Raw genomic sequence first — 24207 nt, 5'->3', positions numbered from 1 at the left:
CCCTACAATATAGAAACAGGTCCTTCGGCCCAACAAGTCCACAGCAAACCGCCGAAGAGTAACCCACCCAGACCCATTCCCCTACCCTATATTTACCCCTGACTAATGCACCTAACCTACACATCCCTATGGGCAATTTAGCACGGCCAGTTGACCTAACCTGCACATCTTCGGACTGTGGGAGGAAACCAGAGCAGCCAGAGGAAATCCACACAGACACGGGGAGAACATGCAAACTATACACAGTCACCCAAGGTTGGAATCGAACCCGGGTCCCTGGCACTGTGAGGGAGCAGTGCTAATCACTGAACCACCGTGCCGCCCATACCTTGTATATATGTTGACATTCTGGACACTTTGTTGTTGGGTGAGGCACACAACATGGTGTATAAGATTCCATTTTATTAACCTCATTGAAGAATGCAATGGACTTTGTAGAATCAAGCACCTGAAGATGTGGCAACAATTGGTTTGAACTTGCTTTCTTCTTCAAGCAGTGTATCGATGGTATATGCTTTGAATTTATCTAGAAGTGCCTTTGTGATGGATTTTAATGGAAATGAGCTTCAGTGATATCACATTCTGTAGCTTTGCAACTATTCCTGCCAATGAACTGCAAGGTTTACCTTGTGTGTGTGCCTGCAAAGGTGTATTTGGGGTAGTATACTGGTCAACATCAGACACACTGTGTACATGCAACAGGTAATGGTCACAAGCCAGCAAACAACAAGGTGATCCTGTACGCGCCACTTGCACATGCTTCGGGTGTATGACCTCAACAGTATAGCACTGCCTTGGTTGGCTATATCTCCGGCCTGAGCAGAGGTGGGTACTGCAGATGCTGGAGATATAGACTGGTGAAGGGATTTTCCTGCTCCCCGGATGCCACCTGACTTGCTGTGCTTTTCCAGCACCACTCTAATCTTGACTCTACATCTCCCGCCCACCAGCATTAAGTCTGTGGATAAATTAGTGCCTGATTGTGGAGTAATCAAGGAGGCAAACCAATAAGGCAATTTTATCATGCAAGTCATCTCCCATGAATTAAAGCAAAGAGATTGGCAATGAATGATTGTGGGGAAGAGCAAAAAAGGTACAGAGTGGGTGTACATAGTAGGTCATAGAGTCATCGTCATAGAGATGTACAGCATGGAAACAGACCCTTCAGTCAAACCTGTCCATGCCGACCAGATATCCCAACCCAATCTAGTCCCACCTGCCAGCACCTGGCCCATATCCCTCCAAACCCTTCCTATTCATATACCCATCCAGATGCCTTTTAAACATTGCAATTGTACCAGACTCCACCACTTCCTCTGGCAGCTCATTCCATACACATACCATCCTCTGTGTGAAAAAGTTGCCCCTTGGGTCTCTTTTAAATCTTGCCCCCTCACCCTAAACCTATGCCCTATAGTTTTGGACTCCCCCACCCCAGGGAAAAAAACTTTGTCTATTTATCCTATCCTTGTCCTCATGATTTTATAAACCTCTATAAGGTCACCCCTCAGCCTCCAATGCTCCAGGGAAAATAGCCCCAGCTTATTCAATCTCTCCCTATAGCTCAAATCCTCCAATCCTGGCAACATCCTTGTAAATCTTTTCTGAACCCTTTCAAGTTTCACAACATCTTTCCAATAGGAAGGAGACCAGAATTGCATGCAATGTTCCAAAAATGACCTAACCAATGTCCTGTACAGCCACAACATGACCTCTCAACTCCTATACTCAATACTCTGACCAATAAAGGAAAGCATACCAAATGCCTTCTTCACTATCCTATCTACCTGTGACTCTACTTCTAAGGAGCAATGAACCTGCACTCCTAGGTCGCTTTGATCAGCAACACTCCCTAGGATCTTACCATTAAGTGTATAAGTCCTGCTAAGATTTGCTTCCCCAAAATCCAACACCTCGTTTTTAGCTGAATTAAACTCCATCTGCCACTTCTCTGCCCATTGGCCCATTTGATCATGATCCTGTTGTAATCTGAGGTAACCCTCTTCGCTGTTCACTACACCTCCAATTTTGGTGTCATCTGCAAACTTACTAGCTACACCTCTTATGCTCACATCCAAATCATTTATATAACTGATGAAAAGTGATGGAACCAGCACTGATTCTTGTGATACTCCGCTGGTCATAGGCCAACAGTCTGAAAAACAACCCTCCACCACAACCTTCTATCTTCTATTTTTGAGCCCATTCTGTATCCAAATGGCTAGTTCTCCCTGTATTCCATGAGATCTAACCTTGCTAACCAGTCTCCCCGGGGAACCTTGTTGAACATCTTACTGAAGTCCATATAGATCATATCCACCGCTCTGCCCTCATCAATCCTCTCTGTTACTTCTTCAAAAAACTCAATTCGTTATGGCAAGTTTGGTTCTAATCTGCTGAAAGCAAAATGAAAAAAAAACAGACCTGGTAGAGTCGAAGGGAAAGGCAAGGGAAACAAAATAGAGGACAGAATTCAAGGTCGGAAGCTCTGAAACTCAATGTTGAGTCAAGAAGACTGTAAAGTTCCCAAAGAGAAAATGAGATGATGTTCTTCAGATTGTGCTGGGTTCCAGTGGGAAACCCCAGAATCCCCAGAGCAGAAGGATGTGCATGAGAACAAGATTGACATGGCAAGCAACTGAGCTGAGGTATTCAGTGAAGTATTTGCCCATTCTGTGCTCTCTTTAATAGAGAGGAGATCGCATTGTGATCAGTGAATACAGGAGACTAGATTGAAAGAAGGATAAGTAAATTGTTAGTTCACCTTGAAAGATTGTTTGCATCTTGGACAGTGAGGTGGGAGAAGATAAAAGGACATCTCCTACAACTGCATGGGAAGGTGCTGTGGGAGGGGGATGAGGTTGAGCATGAAAAGAGGAACAAATCAGGATGTGACGGAGGCAACGGTCCCTTCAGAATGCTGACAGAAAGGAGAGGGAAAGATGTTTTTGATGGTGGCATCATGCTTGAAGTTCTGGGAATGATGGAGGATGACCCTTTGGAAACAGAAGCTGGTGGGGTAGGAGGAGAGTACAAGGGTAACCCTACCAAGTTCTGGGAGGAAGGAAGTAGCAGCAAGCACAGATGCACAGGAAAAGGGTCAAACATGGTTGAGGACTCTGCCTTGTATAGTTGGGGTGTGGGGTAATCTCAATGGTGAGCAAGGAAGACATCAAAAACCTTACTGTGCCCGGTGTGTGGAAGGTTGAAGAGAAATTGTCTCTTTAAATGCAAAATGTCAGCTGAGGCTATAGATTTCTGGAGGTCATTCCATGCTCAGCGAAGCACTGACTTTGTCTAGCTGTCTCAGACAAGTTGACATTATGCAGGATATCTGAGGTGACTTGATGCCTGAAAGCATGTTTCCCTTTAAGTCAATGTTCCATCATGTGCAGGTGACGCTGGATGAGTTCAAATACTGACCGTGAATTTTTATACCTTTCAGGGACCGGAGAGAAAGAGAGAGACGATAAACATCTGACTGCAATTCAAAATATACAATTCAAAACCCTCATGTAAAAAGAAACGAGACACAACAACGCCTGTTCTAATGTGAGTGTTAGTCCCATGACAATTTTCTGCTAGATTGAACCTTATTTACCAAGTGAGAATGTAGCTCATACTCTACATCCCCATATGCCAATCCCATATATTGCATTCCCTCATGCAAATCCCATTCATTCCTGACCATACACCATATCCCCACATGCCAATCCCATTCATTCCTGAGCATGCATTACGTCCCCACATTCCTGACCACAGATTATATTGCCACAAGCCAATCCCATTCATTCCTGACCATACACCATATCCCCATAAGCCAATCCCATTCATTCCTGACCGTACACTACATCATCACACATCAGTTCTTTGTTCATTTTGCAACCTGTCCTTGATGTGAGTATTGTGTACCTACAGTAAAACATGCCTATGACCCCCATTATTGGATGTGAAACAAACATTTTACCCTGTCTGCCGCAGTGATGTGAAGCCAGCAGAGAAATACAGACTTTATCTAAATGTTTTAGCCAGCCAGTTCAGAGCCTGCACTGCTGGGCTGACAGCCAATGCTTTGCCAATTTACAGTTGAACTTTTAGTGTTGTGCTCAGGGTTTTGCAGAAAGCTAAGGAGACATGGGATTTAGAGGGAGAGGGACAGATTGACCGCATGCTTTTGATTTAAAACTGCTGCAGTGGGCTGCAGCTCAATATTTCCCACGTTTGACATTTGGAGCAGTCAACAGCAGCAAAAAATACTTGCTGCCTGCCTCAACAAGAATTAAACAGGCCATTTCCCATTCTGCTGAGCTCCTATATTAATCTCCACTTTATTACGAGAGAAAAAGACAGATTGCAATGTCAAGAGATAATGCAACAAAGGGATAGGTAGAGAGTGGGAGAGACAAGTGGAAGAATAATACATTCACATTCTGAAGTCTGGCTAACAACACCTGAATCAAAAAATATGGTGCTGGAAAATCACAACTGGTCAGGCAGTATCCGAGGAGCAGGAAAGTCGACATTTCGACCTTAAGCTCTTCATCGGGAATTGATTAATAATACCTGAATCAGTTGTGGTAGTTTAAAATGAAGGCAATGAAGGCTTGGGAAGAAAATGCTCAGACTGCGTGTTAACTTTCCACTGGGTTAGGATCAATCACTGTCAAGGCAACTAATCATCTAGGAGCAGTCATACAGGAGCTGTAGTTCCATTGGCACTCAGAAACCTCTCTCCAGACTGAATGTGAACTCTTGCTTGGTAGAGGAGGTGAGCCGGCTTCTTAAACTACTGCAGTCCATGTATTGTAGGAAATATCACATGGAAGGGAATTACAGGATTCTAACCCAGAGACTATGAAGGAACAAAATTATGTTCCTTTATGCATTTAATGCATTTTTTTGGAGGTGAACTGACTAGCATTTTTTTGGAAGTGAACTGACTAGCATTGGGAAGCCAGGAAATTAGTTGATTGACACTGAATTCCAAACCTGTCCTTGTAGCTACAGTATTTATATAGCTGGTCGAGGTCAGTTTTCGCTAGAGACCCCCACTGAAATGGTGGGGATTCAGCAATTGTAATGGAATTGAATGTCAAGGGGCAACTGTAAGACTCTCGCTTGTTAGAAGTGGCCATTGCCTGGCATTTCTGTGGGAATGAATACCATGAACATCTGAGTGGCACACATTAGTCAGGGTGTCTTTGCCTGGACTATACACTTAGAAAATAGGAACAGGTGTAGGCCATTCAGCCCTTCAGGCCTGCTCTGCCATTCAAGGTCCTCTTGAATGATCATCTGAGTGAGTCCCCTATTCCTGCTTTCACTCCATACCCTTTAATCCCTTTAGTCCCAAGAACTTTATCCAGTTCATTCTTGAAAACACGTGGCCTTAGCCAGTTTTTGAGGCAGTGAACTCCACAGCTCACACTCTCTGGGTGAAGAAATTTCTCCATATCCTATATGGTCTACCTATATCTCTAGAATGTGACCCCTGGTTCTGGACGCCCTGGTCATTGGGAACATCCTTCCCGCAATTATCCTGTCTAGTCCTGTTAGGATTTAATAGGTTTCTATAAGATCCTCTTCCTTCTTCTAAACTCCAGTGAATATAATCCTCGCCGATCCAGTCTCTCTTCAAATATCAGTCTTGCCCTACCAAGAATCAGTCCAGTAAGCCTTTGCTGCAGTCCCTCCATAGCAGGATCATCCTTCCTTAGATAAGGAGCTCAAAACCACCCACAATACTCCTGCTGTGCTCTCACCAAGGCCCTGGACTATTACAGCAAGACTACTGATCAGTACTGGAATCCTCTTGTTATGCCTGCTGGACCCGCATGCTTACTTTCAGTGGCTGGTGCACAAGAATTCATTGTACCTCCCTATTTCTCAATCTATTGCTGTTCAAGTAATAGTCTCCCTTTCTGTTTTCGCACACAAAGTGGATGACCTCACATTTACCCACATTATGCTTTGTCCACTCGCTCAGCCAGTCCAAATCACACTGAAGCATCTTTGCACTCTCCTCACTTTCCACCCACTACCCAGCTTTGTGTCATCTGCAAACTGGGAGATGATTAGATTAGATTTTCTACAGGGTGGAAACAGGCCGTTCGGCCCAACAAATCCACACCAACCCTCCGAAGAGTAACCCACCCAGACTCATTTCCCCTCTGACGAATGCACCTAACACTACGGGCAATTTAGCATGACCAATTCACCTGACCTGCACATCTTTGGACTGTGGGAGGAAACCCACGCAGACACGGGGAGAACGTGCAAACACCACACAGACAGTTGCCTGAGGTTGGAGTCGAACCTGGGACCCTGTTGCTGTGAGGCAGCAGTGCTCACCACTGAGCCACCAGGCCGCCTGTGCGTATTACATTTAGTTCCTTAACCTTGGTTAATTGTGTGATAGAGTGGTCTTTGTGTAAATTACACTGAGCTGTAGAGAGGTGATTTATTTTTCACATTTCCTCAGGTATGTCAGGGCAGGGGTACAAATTAAAGCTCCTCCTTTTCGGCACTTTAATCAATCAGTGTGGAAACGCCTTTGGAGCATGTAGGACTTGAACACAGTCCTTCTGGCTCAGAGGTGGGGACACCACCAGTGAGCCACAAGAGCTGATTAACTCCTCCTTGTGCCTTGAGTTGTGACTACACAAGTGCTCACTGGGTTAATGTCCAGGAGCTTGGCTTAGAAAGACAAATCTTAAATTAAAACATAACATTTGTGGGTGGCACAGTGGCACAGTGGTTAGCACTGCTGCCTCGCAGCGCCAGAGACCCGGGTTCAATTCCCGCCTCAGGCGACTGACTGTGTGGAGTTTGCACATTCTCTTCCTCTGGGTGCTCCAGTTTCCCCCCACAGTCCAAAGATGTGCAGGTCAGGTGAATTGGCCATGCAAAATTGCCCATAGTGTTAGGTAAGGGGTAAATGTAGGGGTATGGGTGGGTTGCACTTCAGCGGGTGGGTGTGGACTTGTTGGGCCGAAGGGCCTGTTTCCACACTGTAATCTAATCTAATCTAATCTGTATTTTGGAGGCCACAAATAGGGTCAATAGTATGACAAAGCAGTCAGAAATGATCCATCACAAATAAACAATTATTTACACTCACATGAATCTCTGCTTCTTGGCTTAGGAGGAAACATCAAATGAACCATTGTACTTAAATATAAATAAAATATTCATGAAAAGCCTCAGTTGTGTTGTGTTGTGCCCTGCAGGCTTCATTGAAGAGAGTAGATGTAAAAGCACTAAGAAAGAAAGGTTTCCATTTACACAGCGCCTTTCATGACCTCAGAACATCCTAGAGCACTTTAGAGTTAAGCAAACACTCTTAAAGCACAGTCACTGTTGAAACACGACTGAAAATCTGCACACAGCAAGATCCCACAAACAGCAGCAAGGTAATGACCAGATTTTCTGGTTTAATGATATTGGATGAAAGGCTACATTTGGGCAACTCAGCTGGGACAGCCCCTCTACCTTTCTTCAAAATCATCTTGTGGAGTCTTACTACCCTTCTGGAAGAACAGTAAGACATCAGTTTTACATATCATCCAAAAGACAGTGCAGCATTTCTTCATTGTTCCCTCATGGGATGTGGGCATTGCTGGCTGAGGCAGAATTTATTTCCCACCCCTAGTTGAGAGTGTGGTGCTGGAAAAGCACAGCAGGTCAGGCAGCATCCGAGGAGCAGGAGAACCGATGTTTCCGGCATAAGCTCTTCCATCCCTAGTTGCCCTGGAGAAGGTGGTGGTGAGCTGCCATCTTGAACCGCTACAATGCATGTGCTGTAGGTAGAATCACAATGCTCATATGGAGCTAGTTTAGTTTGGGAATATGGTCTGAATGGACTGGTTGGGACTGAAAGGTCTGTTTCTGTGCTTGTATGACTCTATAAGAAGGGAATTCCAGGATTTTGACCCAGTGACAGTGAAGGAATGACGATATATTTCCAAGTCAGGATGGCAAGTGACTTGGAGGGGAGCTTGCAGGTTGTGATGTTCCTATGTGTGCACGGTGGCTCAGTGGTTAGCACCGCTGCCTCACAGCATCAACCCTTTGTTGACTGTCCATGTGGAGCTCGGTCATACTCCCCGTCTCTGTATGGGTTTCCTCCAGGTGCTCTGGTTTACTCCCACAGTCCAAAGATTTGCAGGTTAGCGAGATTGGCCATGCTAAATTGCCCCATAATGCCCAGGGATGTGCAAGATAGGTGGATTAGCCAGGGAAAATGCAAGGATACAGGGATAGAGTAGGGGGCTGGGCGTGGGTGGGATGGTCTTTGGATGGTTGGTGTGGACCCGACAGGCTAAATGGCTTGCTTCCACCTGTAGGGATTCTATGATTATGTATCCATTCTAGATGGAAGTGGTCATGGATTTGGGAGGTGCTGTCTCAGGATCTTTGGCAGTTCTCAAGGATCACCCAAGCAATACTGCTTAGTGTGAAATATCTCACCTTGAGGAGAAATTATCTCACCTTGAGGAGAAATTCACATAAACTTAACCCATCTTGATCTTTACTTTGCAATATTATGGCATATTGCTCTTTTGCTGTCCCTTTCATTAGCGAGGATATCTCGGGCAGACCTCTGTATTATCCAGCACATAGCCATTTATTATACTGACAGGATATCACACACAGCCGGAATATGCTGCTAAATTGTCCTATGTCCTTCTTAACTTGAGAAACCCAGGATGAAGCACCATAACTCCCAGAGTAGGGCATCAATCAAGAACATTAAAACTTGATGATTAGATGAAGCCAAGTGTAGATCATATAGTTTGGTGAGGAGATTGAGTAATACTTTTGGATTGCAACAGAGTGAGAAGGAAGAACAGAATGTATGGCCCACTTAGACTTCAGGAGGGGCATGACACCCAAGGGACAATTGGAGCAGCAATACAACAGAGGTACCTTGAGATGAGCGGGATGTTGAGGGAAGGAGGGGAATGACCTACTAAACAATCGACATCTCTTTCAACTTGATCAGGAGTGCAGGAGAGATGTTATCACCGCACCAGGGAGAGGGAGCATATTCAAGACTTGGATAATTTGGACTTGAGAAGGAAACAAAGGTCCTAGAAGGACCTTTATTAGTTGAGGTGATTGCGTGGTTAGTTTGAGGTCAGATAAGGTTTGCAAGGCCAAGAACATTAGTGCACTATGAATGACAAAGAATGGAGCCTTTAAAGTAGAGAGGCCTGGCTGTGATAGTGAATGATGTGGTGAAACAAAACAGAGACAATTACTTTTTAAAAGGTCAGTTTTCACTTTAAATGAAAGGCAGTGGATTATTGGAATGGAAAAGAGGAGGAAAGTAAATCAGGTGGAGTATTGGAAAAGATTCAGAGAGTAAAACAAGAACGCGGGTTGAGGCTTTGTTAGAATAAATAAGTGGCTCTTAGATTCACAGAGACTCCAAGCAGAGATAAAGTCAACTCTAATGTTTCTCACTGTTCAAGTCAGCAGAAAAACAAGTACGACTAGAGTAAGCTGTTGTACCAGAATTGACAAGAGGCAGACAGTGAGGCGTGAAACTCTCCATGCCAACTCAGATAACATCAGTTATTTCAGCAGCAGTGGTCAAGAAATCGGGAGCTGGAAGCTGCTGGAGCAGAGAAGGTAGAAAGATTGTTCGCTGATGATGCCACTGTGATGTACTGGCTTATGAACTGTGATTTTTGTTTTATTTGCAAGGTATTCTGGAAGACATGCAGAAAAGACTTGGTTCAGTTTTAAGGGAAAGGTCTGGATACCCAGCTGAGCTGCGAGATGGAGTGGGGTCATTGGAAAGCCGACCAGTGCTGTGTTTCTTGCGCCTTGGCACTCAGATCAGGTGGATCTGGAAGCACAAAGCATTTTCTTGATATGAACACGGTTTGTGTGAGCCAGGGGAGGGAAGGAAGCTCAACTTGATTGAGAAGATTTGAAACATGCTTCACTGCACAGCTGAAAGAGTGACAGATTCCATGGAGTCAGTGGGTTGCGTATGAGAGAGAGAAGGAGTAATGGAGAAACTTGCAGTCAGGGAAAATAAACACCACGTGATATAAGAGTAAGCAGCAGAACACACACACTGTGAAGGCACCTTGTGCAAGATACAAAAAGAAGAAAAATTAAGGGAGAGGAACAATTCAGCTTCACTGAGATACACACTTGAGGAGAAGGAAGTCAACAGAATTAATATTTGAAGAGATACAGTAGGTTACAAGAGGGAGCAGTTTTAGATCTTTCAGCGACATTGCACATTAAAGAAGTCAAGTGGACCATTGTATTGGTTTCAACTCGAGTGATGAAGATGAGTTTGCCTCCAACTTAATCTGGCAATACTATGTTATTCCCCATGCGATAAGAATCTGGGCAGAGATATCATGGTATTGAAGAATCCAACATTTATTACAACTATTATACACACTTGTACTCACAAACACCGAAGTGTCTGGCTAGTCATAAGCTATAAGTTGAATTGAATTTATTGTCACATGTACCGAGACACAGTGAAAAGCTTTGTCTTGCGAGCAATACAGGCAGATCACAGAATTAAGTAGCATAGATAAGTAAATAATAGGTAAATAGCGGCAAACAAAAAACACAGGTACAGGCAAATGTTAAGAGTTTGTGAGTCCATTCAGTATTCCAACAACAGTAGGGTAGAAACTGTTTCGAAACCAGCTGGTGCGTGTGATCAGGCTTCTGCACCTTCTCCCCGATGGTAGAGGTTGTAGAAAAACATTGCCAGGGTGGGATGGATCTTTGAGAATGCTGGTGGCCTTTCCTTGACAGCGGGCCTGGTGGATGGATTCTATAGATGGGAGGTTGGCCTTTGTGATTGTCTGGGCTGAATTCACCACTCTGTGTAACTGCTTCCAATGCTACAGTTGCCATACCAGGTGGTGATACATCCAGACAGAATGCTCTCGATGGTGCACCGATAAAAGTTGGCAAGGGTATTCGCCATCATGCCAAATTTCCTCAGCTGCCTGAGGAAGATGAGATGTTGTTGGGCCTTTGCAACCAGTGTGTCCACAAGAAGAGTCCAAGAAAACTAATCGTTGATGACCACTCCCAGGAGCTTGACACTCTCCATTTGTTTCACCTCTGTGCTGTTAATGTGTAGGCAGGCATGAGTAACATCCCGCCAAAAGTCAATAATGAGTTCCTTGGTTTTGTCAGCCTTGAGGGCTAGGTTGTTCTCAGTGCTCCATTTTTCGAGGTCGTCCACTTCCCTTCTGTAGTCTGTTTTGTCGCCATCTAAGATTTGACCAAGTATGGTGATGTCATCAGCAAACTTGTAAATGGAATTGGTCTGGTATTTGACAACGAAGTCATGGGTATACAGCGAGTGCAGTAGGGGGCTGAGTATGCACCCCAGGGGGGGCTCCAGTGTTGACTGTTGGTGAGGATGAAATATTGTCCCCAGTCTTCACTGAATGTGACCTGTGGGTCAGCAAATTGAGGATCCAGTTGCAGAGAGTGGGGCTTAGTCCAAGATCACTAAGTTTAGTAATCAGTTTCGAGGGGATGCTAGTGTTGAGAGCTGAACTGTAGTCAATGAGTAGGATTTATGAAAGAGCAGCAAGCTTTTAGGACAGTGTCATGCTTCAAGTGATCTGAGACAAGATGGAGCATGAGATTGTTATTTACTCAGGTCATACACATGCAATAAAGATACCCTGAGCATGTTTCTTGAAGACTCACTGAAATACTGACCATAAGACATTACACAACCACATGGAGGAGAATGTGAGACAGGAGACACCTCTGGGCACCTCAGAACATTACTGCTTTGAGAAGACCCTCACTGTAGTGAGAAAGTGGGTGGGAAGAGTGGAGGGGTGGGGAAGAGTGGAGAGGTGGGAAGAATGGAAGGGATGGGATCAACAGTGATGGGGGCAAATTAGACATTTTCCTTTGAAAGTAATAACTCAGAGAATCTAAAATGAATGTGTCCTGATAATAAGGAGAATATAAGATAAAGTGAAACTGAAAAAGGAGGTTGGTGATAAAGGCCAAGAGCAAAATTCAGTTATAACCAGGGAAAATCTAGAAAGTAATGGACAAGATGGGCCAAATGGCGCCTTTCTCTACAATACATCTTTCAATAGAAACAGAAAGCAATTGTAAACATTAAGGGCGAAGAAAAGTTATGAGAAAAGACTGGCAGGCAACACTGAATACACCCTAAAAAGTTTCTAAATAGTTCATTACAAGGAGATAGCTGCAGAATGTTTCATCTGATGGAAGAGGACATGGCTAATGTTTGTTAAGGAACATGATGTGAAGGCAATACAAAGAGGGAAGATCTTACTTATGGACAGGATGTAGTATCAACAGAGAAGATATCAGAAATAGATTAACATTGCAATACTTTGTTACTTACCTAGTCTTGATGGAATGCATCTTTGTTTATAGGAAGGCCTTTGTAGAAAGGTAGAAAGAGCAGAGACCTTGGCCACAATCCTTCAATCCTCATCTCAGGGACTAACAGAGTAGAGGCACAGAACTGGAAGATTGCTAATATCAAATCAACATTCGAGAATGAGTTGAGGGCTAAAACTGTCAGTCATGTATCAACGGTGGGGTGTTAGTGGATACCATTCTGAGTGATCCATGGAGAGAATGTGATATTTGAGAGAGGAGACAAAGTTGAGTTACATTCTGAAGGAGAGTCATATCCTACTTGAAACTCTACTCATCAGACCTGTTTTAATTTCAGATTTTCAGTACCTGCAGGATTTTGTTTCTATCACTCTATCTTATGATTATAAAATTTGAGAGATGTCAGTTGCTGATGGCAGAGTCCAGAAAAAAGGAATGCTATTCAGTGGTAATGCCAAAAACATTTCTCCCCACAAAGATGAACTTTTGAGACATGGCCAATATAAAATTTAAAAAGTGATATCCAGATTTTTATGAGGTAAAGTATTGAGACTTACAGAAACTGGGCAGATTTTTTTTATCTCAACAATATACTTTATTCACAAAATTATTTTGATATCTATACAATTGGTCATGCCATACATACATATACATTCCGTTTCTTTACATACAGAGATCAGAATTAATCATTCGTATATTCAGGTCTGTACGTTAATCATCCATATATTTAGCTGAGGTGTCAGCAGAGCCCACTTACTGTGTGGACCTGCTGTTCTTCTTTGGCAGGCAGACATTGCACGGTGGTCTTTCCCCACCGTGCCTTGGCGGAAGATGCCCCAAGCTTCAGCGCGTCCCTCAACACGTAGTCCCGGACCTTGGAATGTGCCAGTCCGCAACACTCAGTCCGGGTCAGCTCCTTCAGCTGGAAGATCAACAGGTTTCGGACAGACCAAAGAGTATCTTTGACCGAGTTGATGATCCTCCAGGCACAGTTGATGTCCGTCTTGGTGTGCGTCCCGGGGAACAGACCGTAGAGCACGGAGTCCCATGTCACGGAGCTGCTTGGGATGAACCTTGGCAAACACCACTGCATTCCTCTCCAGACTTCCTTCGCATAGGCACATTCCAGAAGGAGGTGTGTGACAGTCTCGTCCCCTCTGCATCTGCTTCAAGGGCAACATGCAGTGCGGCTGAGAGTCCGGGTGTGCATAAAGGATCTCACAGGCAGAGCCCTTCTCACCATCAGTCAAGACATGTCTCGGTGCTTGTTGGAAAGTTCTGGCGATGAGGCATTCTGCCAAATGGCTTTGACAGTCTGCTCAGGGAACCGCTCAATAGGATCCACCCTCTCCTTTTCCCAAAGGGTCTCAAGGACACTACGTGCTGACCACTTCCTGATGGACTTGTGGTCAAAGGTGTTTTTCTTCATAAACTTCTCCACGAAGGACAGATGATACGGAACGGTCCAACTACTCGGAGCGTTCCGCGGCAGCAAGGCCAGGCCCATCCTTCGCAACACTGGGGACAGGTAGAGCCTCAGTACGTAGTTGGCTGCTCCAGAACCTGCAGCACAGAGCTGATGAGCTGACGTCTGAACCAGGGACACTTAGACACATGACGTACCTGGACTCTGTTTCAGTCCCACCCCTTAGATTAGTGACATCAAATTCAGTCCATGATCAGGGACAGGAGGGTGTGACTGTGCGTGAGGCAGGGATAGGAATACAGAATTTAGCCTTAGAGGAACCTCTGTCTATGCCCTTGTCCAATAGATATGAGCTTCTTGCTCCTGATGTGAACAAGGGCACAGGCTGCAGGGAGAATGGGCACTGCATTGTGGTACAAAGCGCCATTCAAGTGGAAGGAGAAAAAATAATTGTCATTGTAATAATAGATAGAATAGTTAGGGGAATAGATACTGTTGAGTTCAGCAAGGACAGAGCCATCCTGAAGGCTGTATCTGGTGTTTGGAGTATCACTTCTGGATTAGAAAGGGAATTGGAGATGGGAAAGACCCAGCTGTCATGGTCTACCTAGTTACCACTCACATAGGTAGGATGAGGAAAGGTGTTCTGAAGAGTATCTAATGGCTTCCATAGTTAAGCATCTTTGCTCAGTGGGCGAGTCGACTCCTAATGCTAAAGCATTGGGTGAGAGGCACTCCCACCGGTGAGAGCTACTGCCATTGGCTCTCATGCAGGGCAGCTTGGACATTATTGATACAACTGGTAAAGTCATCTGCCTCCTTACTCACCTCCATAGGTTTTCCAATCCAATGGATCTAGCATAAGAAGTGTTACTAACTTTACCTCTCACCCTTGTTCAGGACAACGTTCAAGGTAAAATGTGAGATGCAGAAATTTAGTGACAAACACTTACTGCAGGAATATTGATAAAACATACAAAAAATAGACATCCCAAGATATAGGTATGAGGAGTGAGAGAAGGGTTACCTGCTGTGTGTGACAGGTGGGACAATAGCCTCCAAGTTAGAGAACTGGTGTTAAGACTTGCATGAAGTTAGACTTGGCTAAGAGTTTGGAGTTGTTGAGGAGACCAGAGAAGGGACTAAGCTTCCTGGAGGTGCCTCGTTAATAATGGAGGGGCTGAGCTCGGTTTCAGTGCAAAGATGCTGTTTGATGTAAAGGGCTAAGTATGCACAGTGAGCATTTCAATCAATTACGTTCCGATTTTAACACGGGCTGACCGCTTTTCTCATTTGTGGGAATGTATTTATTCGTTGTGTTCAGTATGCTCGATAGAAAACTATCTCCGTTCCAAAAAATAATGTTTATTGAAAGGCCTTGCACGAAATGAAACAAACGGACAGAATGAGTGGGGTGATGTGGTGTGGGTGGGGGGTGGGGGGACAGGGGGCGGGGGGGAGACATTGATTGCAGCAATTCCATCAAGACACCCAGTTTGGGTTCCACCAGGGCCACTCAGCTTCTGACCTCATTATAGCCTTGGTTCAAACATGGACAAAAGAGCTGAATTCCAGAGGTGAGGTGAGAGTGACAAACCCTGGACATCAAGGCTGCATTCGACCGAGTGTGGCATCACGGAACCATAGAGAACCTGCAATCAATGATGGTGGGGGATTCAGTGATGGTAACGCAACCAAATGTCAAGTGGTGGTGGTTAGATTGTCTCTTATTGGTGATGGTAATTGCCTGGCATTTATCAAGGTGCAAACTCTCCACTGGTTGAAGTCATACCTGGCACATAGGAAGATGGTTGTGGTTGTTGGTGGTCAGTTATCTCAGCTCCAGGTCATCTCTGCAGGAATTCCTCAGGGTAGAATCCTATGCACAACCATCTTCAGCTGCTTCATCAATGACCTCCCCTCCATCATAAAGTCAAATGTGGGGATGTTTGCTAATGGTTATAAAATGTTTAACACCACTTACGACACTGAAGCAGTCTGTGTTCAAATGCAACAAGATCTGGACAATATCCAAGCTGAGGCTGACAAGTGGCAAGTAACATTTGCTCCACACAAATGCCAGGCAATGACCATCATCAATAAGAGACAATCTAACCCTCACCACTTGATGTTCTATTGTGTTACCATCACTGAATCCCCCACTATCAACACCCTTGGGGTTACCATTAACCGGAAACTCACCATATTGATTCACCATATCAGCTTAACAGCAACAAGATCAGGTTAGGGGCTAGGAATACTGTGATGAGTAGCTCACCTCCTTACTCCCCAAAACCTGTCCACAATCTACAAGGCACCAGTCAGAAGTGTGATGGAATACTCCCCACTTGCCTGGATGGGTGCAACTCTAACAACACTCAAGAAGCTTGACACTCAAGAAGCTTGTACCCAGAACAAAGCAGCCCTCTTGATTGGCACTACATCCCCAAACATCCACTCTCTCTACCAACAACGCTCAGTATCTGTAGTGTGTACAATTTATGAGGAGCACTACAGAAATTCACCAAAGATCCTCAGACAGCACCTTCCAAACTTATGACTACTTCCATCTAGAAGGACAAAGGCAGCAGATATATGGGAACACCACCATCTGCAAATACCCCTCCAAGCCACTCACGTTTCTGACTTGGAAATATATCGCTGTTCCTTGTCTCTCACAAAGTCAAGGTCCTGGAATTCCCTTTCTAAGGGCATTGTGGGTCACAGAGTCAGGAACTGTGAGAATGGAATGAAATTCTGACAGGAAGTAGGGCTTGAGGAAGCAGTGTGCCCAAGTCTTGGGTGAGCTGAGCATGAATATACTGGTTGATCCCATGTGGTTAAAGATGTCCTCCAACGCATCTCGTCAACATCCCGCACCTCTGCCCTCAAAACTCACCCCTCCAACTGTAACAAGGACAGAGCCCCTGGTGCTCACCTTCCACCCTACAAACCTTCGCATAAACCAAATCATCCGCCGACATTTCCGCCACCTCCAAAAAGACCCCACCACCAGGGATACAGCAGGAACTGTAAAACCTGTGCCCACATCTCCTCCCTCACCTCTATCCAAGGCCCTAAAAGAGCCTTCCACATCCATCAAAGTTTTACCTGCACATCCACTAATATCATTTATTGTATCCAATGCTCCCGATGTGGTCTCCTCTACATTGGGGAGACTGGGCGCGTCCTAGCAGAGCGCTTTAGGGAACATCTCCGAGACACCCGCACCAATCAACCAAACCGCCCTTTGGCCCAACATTTCAACTCTCCCTCCCACTCTGCCGAGGACATGGAGGTCCTGGGCCTCCTTCACTGCCGCTCCCTCACCACCAGACGCCTGGAGGAAGAACGCCTCATCTTCCGCCTCGGAACACTTCAACCCCAGGTCATCAATGTGGACTTCAACAGTTTCCTCATTTCCCCTTCCCCCACCTCATCCTAGTTTCAAACTTCCAGCTCAGCACTGTGCCCATGACTTGTCCGGACTTGTCCGACCTGCCTATCTCCTTTTCCACCTATCCACTCCACCCTCTCCTCCTTGACCTATCACCTTCATCCCCTCCCCCACTCACCCATTGTACTCTATGCTACTTTCTCCCCACCCCTACCCTCCTCTAGCTTATCTCTCCACGCTTCAGGCTCACTGCCTTTATTCCTGATGAAGGACTTTTGCCCGAAACGTCGATTTCGCTGCTCGTTGGATGCTGCCTGAACTGCTGTGCTCTTCCAGCACCACTAATCCAGTATATACTGGTTGATTGCCTATCCCCAGATATGGAAATAGATCAGTAAAAGGAATGGAAGCAAATTCTTATCTTTCACCATCAAATCCCCCCTTTGGCCTCACTCCTTTGTAACTGGGTGGAATGAAAATGTGAGATTGTCATTTTGGAAGGAGCTTGCTCTTACTGCCCCTGCCCAGCACTTACTCCAATGCCCCAAAACCCATCAACCTCACCCATTTCTCTGTTTGCTCTTCTAGGGTTTGATGGAGGATTGGTCGGATGACAGCTGGAACTGTGGTTATCACTGGTGGAATACTAGCAACAGTGATACTGCTGTGTATCATTGGTGTACTTTGTTACTGTAGACTCCAGGTATGTTTACAAATGTCGCGTGACTGACCGTAACCGGGATGGGAGGGGGCTGCTAGCATGGAGGGTGGAGGGATGGGAAGGATGAGTGAGTGGGCTCTGATTGATGAATGAATCCCTAGGGGTATCACAAATTTGATGTCTGTCACTCCCTCTCAGTTTGGAATGCTTTGACTGTGACCAAGGGTAGACTGTCAGTGAGAGTGTAAGCAGTGACCATGCTGTGAACAAAGAATCACAGCCTGCATTTCTATAATGCCTTCCCCAGTCTGAGGAAATGGTTCAAATTTATTTACAACCAAGGAAGTAGTTTTTGAAGTGTATTCATCATTCATGTATTCATCAGGAACAGGGCTGTCAATCTAAATGGCATGTAAATAAATTACCTAGGCGAAAGTGAGGACTGTAGATGTTGCAGATTAGAGACGAGAGTGAAGGGCTTCTGCCCAAAACTTTGATTTTCCTGCTCCTCGGATGTTGCCTGACCTGCTGTGCTTTTCAGCACCACAGTCTCGACTGTAAATAAATTACCCCCCATTTTCTGGGTTTTTGGTTAAAGGACATATGGTTGGTCAGACATAAAGGGGATTTTGCCTTTATAGTGATTGTAATATGATCAGCCAGGTGAACTTCGTAGTTTCCTGATAGGGGCCTAGTCCAATCAGGGAGTCCTGGCTGACAGATATAAACAGGAGTGTCAGCGATTCTGAAAATAACAAATGATCAGATCACAGCAGGTCAGACAGCACCCATGGGGAGAGAGCAAGCTAATGTTTCAAAACTAGATGACTCTTCATCAGAGCTGAGGTAGCAGAGATTCTGTTCACTCTGAGAGCTGGCTCTAGGGAGCTGGATCAGTGTCAAGGACTCTCCACCTGGAAATAGAGGGTGACGTGGTGACAGGGTAGTGGCCCCTGTGGGGTCATCTCACCCCTCACCTCTTCAAAATATTGCAAAGACGTCTCTTATTCTCTCTGAGAGGGCAGACAGGCCGTCAGTATAGCATTTCATCCAAAATGCATCAGCAACTGACAGTGCAGCACCCTCTCAGTATGGAGTTGGGCGCTTGTGTCAGGTTAATTAATATTCTCAAGTCCCTGAAGCACTATTTATGCCAGTGAGCTTCACAAAACATGGGTAGAATGGCTACTGACTGAGCAATAACTGATGCTGTACACAAGCAGCAGACAGCAGTGAATTAGATTCAGTGATAAGAGAACACAGTTGGCTAAACTATAATAAAACAAAGAACTACAAATGCTGGAGGTCTGAAACCAAAACAGAATTCACTGGAGAAACTCAGCAAGTCTGGTCAGCATCTGTGTGAAGTAAGCAACTCAAGTGACTTGTGACTCTTTATCAGAACTGTTGGCAGCTGGGAACACGACTGGGATGCGAACGTGATGGGTATGGTTCGTAAGTTTGCAGATGACACCAAAATTGGAGGTCTAGTCGACAGCAAAGAAGTACAACAGGACCTTGATCAGATGGGCCAATGGGCTGAGGAGTGCCAGATGGAATTTAATTTAGATAAATGTGAGGTGCTGCAGTTTGGAAAGGCAAATCAGAGCAGGACTTATACACTTAATGCTAAGGTCCAAAGGAGTGTTGCTGAACAAAGAGACCTTGGAGTGCAGGTTCATAGTTCCTTGAAAGTGGAGTCGCAGGTAGAGAGGATAGTGAAGAAGGTGTTTGGTACGAGTACAGGAGTTGGGACGTCATGTTGCAGCTGTACAGAAATCAGTTAGGCCACCTTTGAAATATTGTGTGCACTTCTGGTCTCCTTCCTATCGGAAGGATGTTGTGAAACTTGAAAGGGTTCAGAAAAGATTTCAATGGATGTTGCCAGGGTTGGAGGATTTGAGCTCTAGGGAGACGCTGAATAGGCTGGGGCTGTTTTCTCTGGAGTGTTGGATCCTGAGAGGTGACCTTATAGAGCTTTATAAAATCATGGATAGGATCATTTACAATTTACCTGCAGCACTTCACTCAATATAGTCTCCTGTGTTCTCCGCTAACAATGTGCTCTGCCTTACTTTGGGAAGATGTAATCTAAGCGGGGTGACTGCTTCGCAGGACACTGAGACTCTGTCCTGCAAATGAACCTGTACTTCCAGTTGCCTGCTACTTGAACACACTTGAACTATAATAAAACAAAAAGCGACAGATGCTGGAGGTCTGAAACCAAAACAGAAATCACTGGAGAAACTCAGCAAGTCTGGGCAGCATCTGTGGGAAGAAAGCAGAGTGGATAGGATAAATAGACAAAGTCTTTTCCCTGGGGTGGGGGAGTCCAGAGTGAGTGAGCATAGGTTTAGGGTGACAGGGGAAAGATATAAAAGGGGCAACTTTTTTTGTGCAGAGGGTGGTGCGTGTATGGAATGAGCTGCCAGAGGAAATGGTGGCAGCTGGTACAATTGCAACATTTAAAAGGCATCTGGATGTGTATATGAATAGGAAGGGTTTAGAGGGATAAGGGCCAAGTGCTGGCAAATGGGACTAGATTAATGTAGTGCTGTCCTTCGCTATGACTCTACATAGAGTGGTGTTATTTATGCTGAAACAGAAGTGGAGGGTGAGGGTTAGGGAGAGATGAACAAGTAAGTGGAGACAGAACTGAGAGAGAGAGAGAGAGAGAGATAAGAAAGGAGATTATGCATAGCAAGCCAGGACCGAAGAAAAATTGACTAAGAGATAATCAGAGCTATGAGCGAGTGAGAAAATGAGTTAATTGAGCTGAATGCAACCCGTATGATGTGATAATGAGCCTGGGAGGACGTGAGAATGGGTGCGTGTGCTGAAAGAATCCCTTGTCATAATAGGACCTGGTGTGGGGCTGGGTGAAAAACATAGAAGGAAGAAAGTAGGGTCTGAAGTTATTGAACTCAATGTTGAGTCCTAGAGACTGCGGGATCCCCAAGCCGAAAATTAGATGTGGTTGTCTGAGTTTGCACTGAGGCTCGCTGAAACACTACAGCAAACTCACGACAGAAACGTTTGCGTCTGGGACACAGTGGTGTGTTCAAGTAGCAGGCAACTGGAAGTTCAGGCTCATTTTTAGGACAGATTCTCAGTGTTCTGCAAAGCAGTCACCCCGCCTAGATTTCATCTTCCCAACGTAGAGCAGAGCACATTGTTAGCGGAGAACACAGTAGACTATATTGAGTGAAGTGCTGCAGGTAAATTGCTGCCTCGTGTGGAAGGTGCACCTTAGGGCATTGGATAATGAGGCAGGAGGAGGTAAACAGGCAGGTGTTAGACCTTCTGTGATTGCGTGGGAAGGTGCTGTGGGGGTATGAGAGGTTGTTGGGAGTGGAAGGGGAGAGGATCAAGGTGTCCCAGAGGGAACAGTCCCTGCGGAAGTCTGACAAAGGAGGAGACAGGAGGGGAGTATGCATCTGGTAGTAGCAACCCGTTGGATATGGTGGAAATGGCAACTTAAAATTGGTGGGATGCGAAGGCTGGTGGGGTATTAAGTGAGGGTCAGAGGGACTCTGTCTTTGCTGTGGGAGGAAGGAGAAGGAGTGAGGACCGAAGTGCGGGAGGTGGGTCAGACACCACAAAGAGCTCTTGTTGGCCACAGTGGTGCAGAATCCTCAGTTGGGGAAGAAGGTAGACATTTCTGAGGCAGCCCCTGCAGAAGATGGCATTGTTAAAACACATGTGACAGAGACAGAGAAACTGGAAGAATGGGATGCAGTCTTTACAGGAAGCAGAGTGTGAGGATGGATAGTCAAGGTAACTGTGGGAGCCGGTGGGCTCGTAGTGTATATCGATGGCCAGCCTATCCCCAGAAATGGAAACAGAGATGTCCAGGAAGGGAAGGGAGGTGATGGACCAGGAAAAGGTGAGGGCAGGATGGAAATTGGAAGCAAAATTGATTAATTTTTCCAAGCAGGCTGACCCACTGTTTTCCTCAGTACAGCAACAACTCATTCATTTATAAAGCAGCAACAATAATGCAGGTCATTTGCTGGAGCATTTTTAAATTTAACTCAACACTGAGTCACTCAAGGAGATTCTAGGACAGATGGCCTACAGACTGGTGTAAGAGCTAGATACCAAGGTGGGCGTAAGCTGTAATTTTACAGCAGGTATGAGAGGTGGAATGATTTAGGCAGGGAATTCCAGACCTCCCAGACACAGGGAGCTACAGACACAACCACCCAGTGGTGAAGTGATTAAAATCAAGGATGTGCAAAAACTCGAAAAACACAGAGATCTGGAAGTTTTCAGGGTCGCAGGACATTAAAGAGATAGGGAGGAGGTAAACAGGCTTGTGTTACACCTTCGGCGATTGCATAGGAAGGTGCTGTGGGGTTATGAGGTAGTGTCGGAGGAGGAGGAGGAGTGGACCAAGGTACCTCATAGGGAACAGTCCTTGTAGAAGGCTGACAGGGGAGGGGAGGGGAATATGCATCTGGAGGTGGCATCCCACCTGGAGGCGGTGGAAACGGCAAATTATAATTCTTTGGATGCAGAGGCTGGTGGGGTAGTAAGAAATTGGAAATCAAGAATAAAAATAGCAGCATCGTTGGTCAGGGAATTAACATGCAAGCTTGAGGGTGACAGATGAGGGGATTTAGTGAGAGTCGGGGTAAGGGCAGCAGAATTTTAGGTTTGCATGTGAGATGCCAGGCAGGAGATAATTGGAAGTGGGCAAAGCAAGCTGTTTATTGCTGGCTTCAACTGACACAAATTTCCTGTCTCTTTGTTCCCCTCCCAGTATTACTGCTGCAAGAAGGATGAATCAGACGACGAGGAGGAATGTTCGGACATACCCGCTCACCCACACATCCCTTGCAACTCATGCAACGCGCATGTCATGGACGGATTGGTCCCTCAATTGGCACTGCCAGGGGAGCCTAGCCAGACACTCACAAGGGGCTCGTGTCCCAGTTGCACGCCCTTTTATGTTCGAACCGCTGACGAGATGCGCAACGGGGGCGAACGTATCTCATACACTCCTGCCCGCTACAAAGAGCCAGGGCTGCCCCTCAAGGTGCCGTCACTTCAAGGTTTCCCGATGAGCCGGCAGAACACTGTGCGGGAGATGTTTGTGGGCGTCAGGGCTATAAGTACTGAGGTGTGAACTGGGGCACCAGGGAGATGGAGAGAAGGAGACGATTTTAGTTTTCTCTATTAAATGGAGGTAAAAGAGAGTTTGCAAAAAACAACACATGGCCTTGGACAACAGGTTCCAATAAAGGAATTCACCCCTTTCTATTCTCATCGATGAAGACCCAGCACTCATCCTGCTCTGCAGGGCATCCACCTGAACGTTCTTCCCTCAGGACTAACAACACAGGACAAGCAACAAAGCCTGTCTCGCTGCACGCTTTTGTTTGAAACATTCACGTGTTTTTGGAAACCATCTGCAAAGAAAGTGTGGTTCCTCTTTCTTTACAAAGAGGCCAAGGGCACTGTCTTTCAAAATGTAAGGCCTGAAGGTGACACCAGTAAACCAGCTTGGAATCTAAGCATCAAAGAAGGACAAGTGCCATTTCACTGTTTTCGCTTCCGCTGTCACGTCAACTCACTAATATTGACTACGGATCATCACATGGTAGCCTCAGATGTTGTTCACCTGGTTGTGTTCTGTACCAGATTGTAAGCTTTGCTGCTCAGCTCCCAGTCACTAACTTTACCTTTCTTTTAAAACTCCCCTTGCTGGTTCTCCAGCATCACTGACTGCCCATTCCACCTCGTGCACTCTCGTCCTAAGCCAATAGACGGGGCTGTTGTTGGGAGAAGGAAGAGAATTTGAGCTCCTGGATATGGTTGCGGGTTTTCCCAAGTCTGTTCACTCTGTTTTTCGACCAACCCTTCTGAAGTTTTGATATGGGGCGTGGGGTGGGTGGGGAATGATGGAGGAAAATCCTGGTGACCAGGCGGGATGGTAGAAGGTGGAAGATATTATGGTGAAAGCTCCAAGAGTGCATCTAACCACAGCTGGCAGGAGCTAGAGAGAGAAAGAGATGGTGGGTGAGAAAAGGAACAGTCCCTATAGGAAGATGTATTATAGACTGGAGGATCAGGCCAGGCTCCAATGACTGTCTACTCTCAGTTGGCTTGTTGACTCTCAGTGCCTGTCCCTACACTAGGGAAATGTATTGATTTGATTTGTTTACCTAGGTACAGTGAAATGTGCACATACAAAGTGCATTAGGGTAATAGAGCAGAGCGAGGAATACAATGTTACAGCTGCACAGAAGGTTGCACCAAGAGCAACATTAAATTTAAAACTTGAGAGGTGAATTCAAAAGTCTAATAACAGCGGGGAAGAAGCTG

General features: G+C 45.6%; 1 protein-coding gene across 9 annotated transcripts in view; it reads left to right on the top strand.

The window, feature by feature from the left end:
- The window catches only part of fam163aa (family with sequence similarity 163 member Aa), a 165295-nt gene extending 141513 nt beyond the window's left edge, over positions 1-23782 (top strand). For 5 of the 9 annotated variants that reach the window (XM_072573501.1, XM_072573499.1, XM_072573498.1 and 2 more), the window contains 3 exons: positions 3446-3552; positions 17805-17919; positions 22643-23782. In XM_072573501.1, coding sequence (XP_072429602.1) covers positions 17827-17919; positions 22643-23008 — 459 coding nt within the window. In that variant the 5' untranslated portion in view covers positions 3446-3552; positions 17805-17826 and the 3' untranslated portion in view covers positions 23009-23782. The remainder of the gene's footprint in view (positions 1-3445; positions 3553-17804; positions 17920-22642) is intronic. The other 4 variants (XM_072573507.1, XM_072573506.1, XM_072573503.1 and 1 more) reach the window with 1 other exon arrangement.
- Positions 23783-24207: the final 425 nt, after the last annotated feature.

The sequence above is a fragment of the Chiloscyllium punctatum genome, chromosome 7 (assembly GCF_047496795.1).
Source record: "Chiloscyllium punctatum isolate Juve2018m chromosome 7, sChiPun1.3, whole genome shotgun sequence".
Classification (NCBI taxonomy): Eukaryota; Metazoa; Chordata; class Chondrichthyes; order Orectolobiformes; family Hemiscylliidae; genus Chiloscyllium; species Chiloscyllium punctatum.
This window is presented reverse-complemented; position numbering and strand designations above follow the sequence as displayed.